General features: G+C 35.1%; 1 protein-coding gene across 1 annotated transcript; it reads right to left on the bottom strand.

The window, feature by feature from the left end:
- Window positions 1–2,783: 2,783 nt before the first annotated feature.
- LOC131069952 (probable aspartyl protease At4g16563) lies at window positions 2,784–4,280 on the bottom strand. Its single transcript, XM_058005533.2, has one exon. It carries the CDS (start codon window positions 4,278–4,280, stop codon window positions 2,784–2,786), a length of 1,497 nt encoding a protein of 498 aa, XP_057861516.2.
- Between the last annotated feature and the right edge of the window lie 206 nt (window positions 4,281–4,486).

Raw genomic sequence — 4,486 nt, 5'->3', positions numbered from 1 at the left:
TGAACATTTGCTTCAACAACATCCCACAAATCACTCTCAATTAGTATATCTTCCATTCTTATTTTCTGCATCTCAAAGTTCATGCTTGATGTACTTGTGATCTTTATTTCTTGCAATAAAGATTAGAAAGTTCTCATTCTACACAATTTCCCACTCAAATAATGATTACTCAAAAAATCATTTTCTCAATGCTAGAACCAAAGGTGATCAAGCTTTGATATTATTTGTAAGGAATTAAGGTATGGGAAAACAACTTCTTATGCTAATAACACAAAATAAAATTTGATCCAAGCTTATTATAAAAAGTATAAATATATAATCTTAAATTGACAAATAACAATAGTACAATACTATGATATACATTAGACAAAGTCTTTTTGACACTCAAAGAGGCCATCATCTCTTGAAAAAGCAAAGAGCCAACACCATCCTATACCTTTAGAGTGATATAAGTGCTCCCAATGGTCATAGCTAAGGAATCCCATGAGTCTAGCAATGGACATGAGAAATTTTAACTTTTTACTCCTTGTTCATCTTCACACTCACATAGTTTAGTTTAGTGCAGGTAGTCTTCAATTTATCCACCACCTTTTATCCTCAAGGAATATAGATTCTTCAAGAATATTTTGTTCACTAAAGATCTAGCTTGATATTTCTCTCCAAGTTTGTAGCATAGAGATTTTGTAGGGGGTTCTTTATGAACATTGATAATGATAGAATCTACAAGGCACAATATGATTAAGCTCTTTACTTTTTATTCTATTATATCACACTAAGATGCTTGAATAACATCTGTATGCCTATGAAATTTTGCATTAACAACATCCCACAAATCACAATCAATTAGTAGATCTTCTATTCTTAGTTTTTGCATCTCAAAGTTCATGCTTGATGTATTTGTCATCTTTATTTCTTGCAATAAAGATTTGAAAGTTCTCCTTTTGCGCAAACTTGCACTCAAATATTGATTAGCTCGAAAAATCCTTTGGCTAACACTAGAACCAAAGGTGATCAAGCTTTGATACTAATTGTAAGGAAGTAAGGTATGTGAAAACAACTTTTTATGCTAATCTTAAAGGGAGTGGTAAACACAATTTTTTTTTTTATTCAACCTTATTATAAAAAGTATAAACATATAATCTTAAATAGATAAATAACTATAGCATAATACTGCGATATACATGAGAAAATTACCTTTAAGAGGAAAAACCCACCCTTCAAAACTTGCATAATATATTATTAAATATGATATAGGTTTACATTATACTTGCAATGTATCGAACACATATATTTTGAAATAGATGTATTTGAGTTTTGCAATTTAATTAGACAATATTACTATTAAAATCCTATCTTCCAAAAGCTTTGACCCTTTCCCAAATTTGTGACTATTTAAAATTTACAATCTTGTCTATGTTTGTCAAATGCCTTTAGATTCTCTCCTTTGCTTTAGTACATATGCGAGGTCAAGGTGGTGTTTACAAAGACATTTGAGAGCTTCTTGTACTATCTTGCTTTCATTAGTAGGCATGTGTGGGGTTGGGGGGGCATAGTATGGAGATAGTTATTTATATTGCTTATTAGATTAAATTACTTCAATTTATTCAACCTTACTTAAGCCCATTTGTAATTATTGGTCACAATAATTAATGATAAGATAAATAGATGTCAATACGACAATACTTAATGCAAAGATACTTCTTATCTAAAAAGTACCCCTTAATTGATCTTAATACTAATATTTGAATAATTATTAGATCATAAGTACTTTCCAATAATGATTAGAACATCTTAAGAATTATCTTTAAATAGATAATCATAAATGTTTAATCAACCACAATGATCACTTTATTGAATCTTAAAAAATATGAAACTAAAAGTTAACTAAAGTCTGAAACAACAAAATAATGATGACATCTAACTTTAATCAAAATTGGCACTCATATCAACATATCTTATATCACAATTATAACCATATACTCAACTATTATTACTTGTAAGATCTCAATGCTTTTTTATGTAGACGATTTCTTTTAAACCCTTGATATTTCAATCAACATCTGTGACCATAATTTCTCTCATTTCTAGCGCCTGCATAGGAAACTTACGCTGTCACCACCATGGGTAGTTCCCATTAATCTTCCGCTAGATTTAGCTTTACCGTTCTGTTTAAGTACTGTAGTCATATTTTAAAAAGAGAGATCAAATTCCATTTTAAGCATGGTGGCCAATTAGCACTGCCATATAATGCCATGGCAGTCTTGATGCATTACAGATTCATAAATGCTTTATACAATTGCTTTATTCTTTAATTGTATGAAGTTTCCACAATTCATGGTAGCTTATTTAAATGATTTTCTCATTTTCGTCTTGACGATGGATCATAGAGCATGATCTGAAACGTTGATAAATTCTTTTTATAGCACAGTCCAATCCAGAAATCATCTAAGCACGCTTTATTCTTGTGAAGAAAATTCAGTTTGAAAAATAACTGAAAAAAATCATCATAAATCTCTAATTTATTGTCTAGGACTCTAGAGTGCCAAAATACATAGTGGAAGTTTCAGGTTTCTATGCTAAACCTCCATGCAACTTTGATGAATAAATTACAAAAGCCTGGCATTTAAGCTTGGCGGAATATAAACCCTCAAACCTGCTATCTAAGCCAGAAGGTCATTCTGTCATCCAAGCCCACCGCCACAAAGTGTTTGAGTAAACAGATGTAATGAAAAATAAAAATTGCACAACAAAAAGGACCGTTGTGGATTCTGGAGAAGGATAAGTCAGTGGGCATTTGCAGAACATATTTTTGGCAAAAACCCAATTCTCTGTTTCTCCATATCATAAACAACATTCAAATTCTGTTGTTGATAGTTCCCTAAAACAGCAGCAGGTCCATATACTTCATCTCCACTGCTTAAAATGATCAGGCACCCTACTGAGGTAGAAGTGATATTAGTAGTACTAGTAGTATGATCATCTGAATCAGGTATCATAAACATGTAATTCTCTGCAGGAAGTGTGATTGTGGCATTGTCTTTAAAGTGAAATTTGAAGGTTGGCAACATAGGAGCTCCCTTGGCAGTTGGGAAATTATAGCAGAGATCAAGCCCAGTGGCCTCTTCAAAGTCAACAGACCTGTTGTACTGAATTGCTGTCTTCAGCCTGTTAATGATCTTTCTATGCAGGGATTCAGGAAGCATGGTGAAAGTGGTACCAGAGTCAATGATCAACCCCCCATTTCCTTCACTGTCAAATTGAGTAAGGCTAGAAGGGAGCTTGAGCCAGTGGTCTCCTATGCTGATTCCTTCTAAGCCCAAGTAGTAGAAAGAAGGATAAATAGAATTATTGATCATGGGTGTGTACTGGACTTTACCTTGTTTGGGGATGGCAATGTCTCCAAACAGAAGAGGGCTAGAGACATGGAGATTGTCATCAAATTTATGGCTGACAAGACAGTAGGAAAAGCCTCTGCTTCCCATTTCACTTAATTGAGCAGGGAAAGGAAGGATCCCTCTGCCAAATCCTGCTACCCCTACTGCCTCCCCTAGTGAAATCCTTGCACACCCAAATGTGAAATTTGAAATTTCTCTAGTCCCACCTTTGCTCTGGTGAACTGTAAGGCTGTCTCTTCTCAGCTCACCCATCAAACTACCATCTCCATAGGCATAATAGAATGGTGGGCAGGGATTCTGACAAGGCTCCATGTCCAGGGTATCAAATGGGCATCCAGCCATTATGCAGAGATCATTGAGATTGTCATTGCTGTGGATAGCAGAGCATGAAACAGTGCCACATGATTCAGGCCTATTTGAATGGGAATCAAATTCAGAGAATGTGGGGATATCTAAGCCTTCACACATGATGCAGTCAAAAAAACCTTTTTTTGAAGAATTAGATGAGCATGGTACCCAAACAAGGTCACTTCCTGTGTCCATGAAAACTTCTAATCTCTGTGGTGGAGTGCCCAACATCAGAGACATTATGTAGTCACTTGAGGCCCTAAGAGGCAGTGACATGTCCAGAGAATGGTGTCTTCTACCATGGTGATGATGATGAGGTCTTCTACTTCTCAGAGCATTAAGCCTAATTGAGCTCCTATTGTTGGAAATCTTAAGCAATTCAAAGGAATTCTTATATTTGATGCCTCCAAAGCCTCTGTGCTTCAGAGCCATCACCGAAGCAACCCCATCCTGTTCCCCAACACACAAACCGCCTCTCAAAATTTGGGCTGCACACAACCAAAATAGCAAAATCTGGGTGAAAATGGCAAACGCCATTTCTGCAAATTGAACAGAAAGTTAATGTGCTTCCCCAAATTTGATGAACCCCAAACCCCTTTTTGTTGTATCACAAATTCATGCAGCAAATTTCAAAAACTCAAGGCCGGGGTTTAATGGGCACCCTTGAATTGTCAACATAAATTAATGAAATTGATGGAACATTGTTAAGATTCCTGCTTTATCATGCAATCCAGTCAATGCGA

Source organism: Cryptomeria japonica, chromosome 5 (genome assembly GCF_030272615.1).
Source record: "Cryptomeria japonica chromosome 5, Sugi_1.0, whole genome shotgun sequence".
Taxonomy (NCBI): Eukaryota; Viridiplantae; Streptophyta; class Pinopsida; order Cupressales; family Cupressaceae; genus Cryptomeria; species Cryptomeria japonica.
Note: the sequence above shows the minus strand (reverse complement) of the source record. Positions and strands in the feature narration are given on the sequence as shown.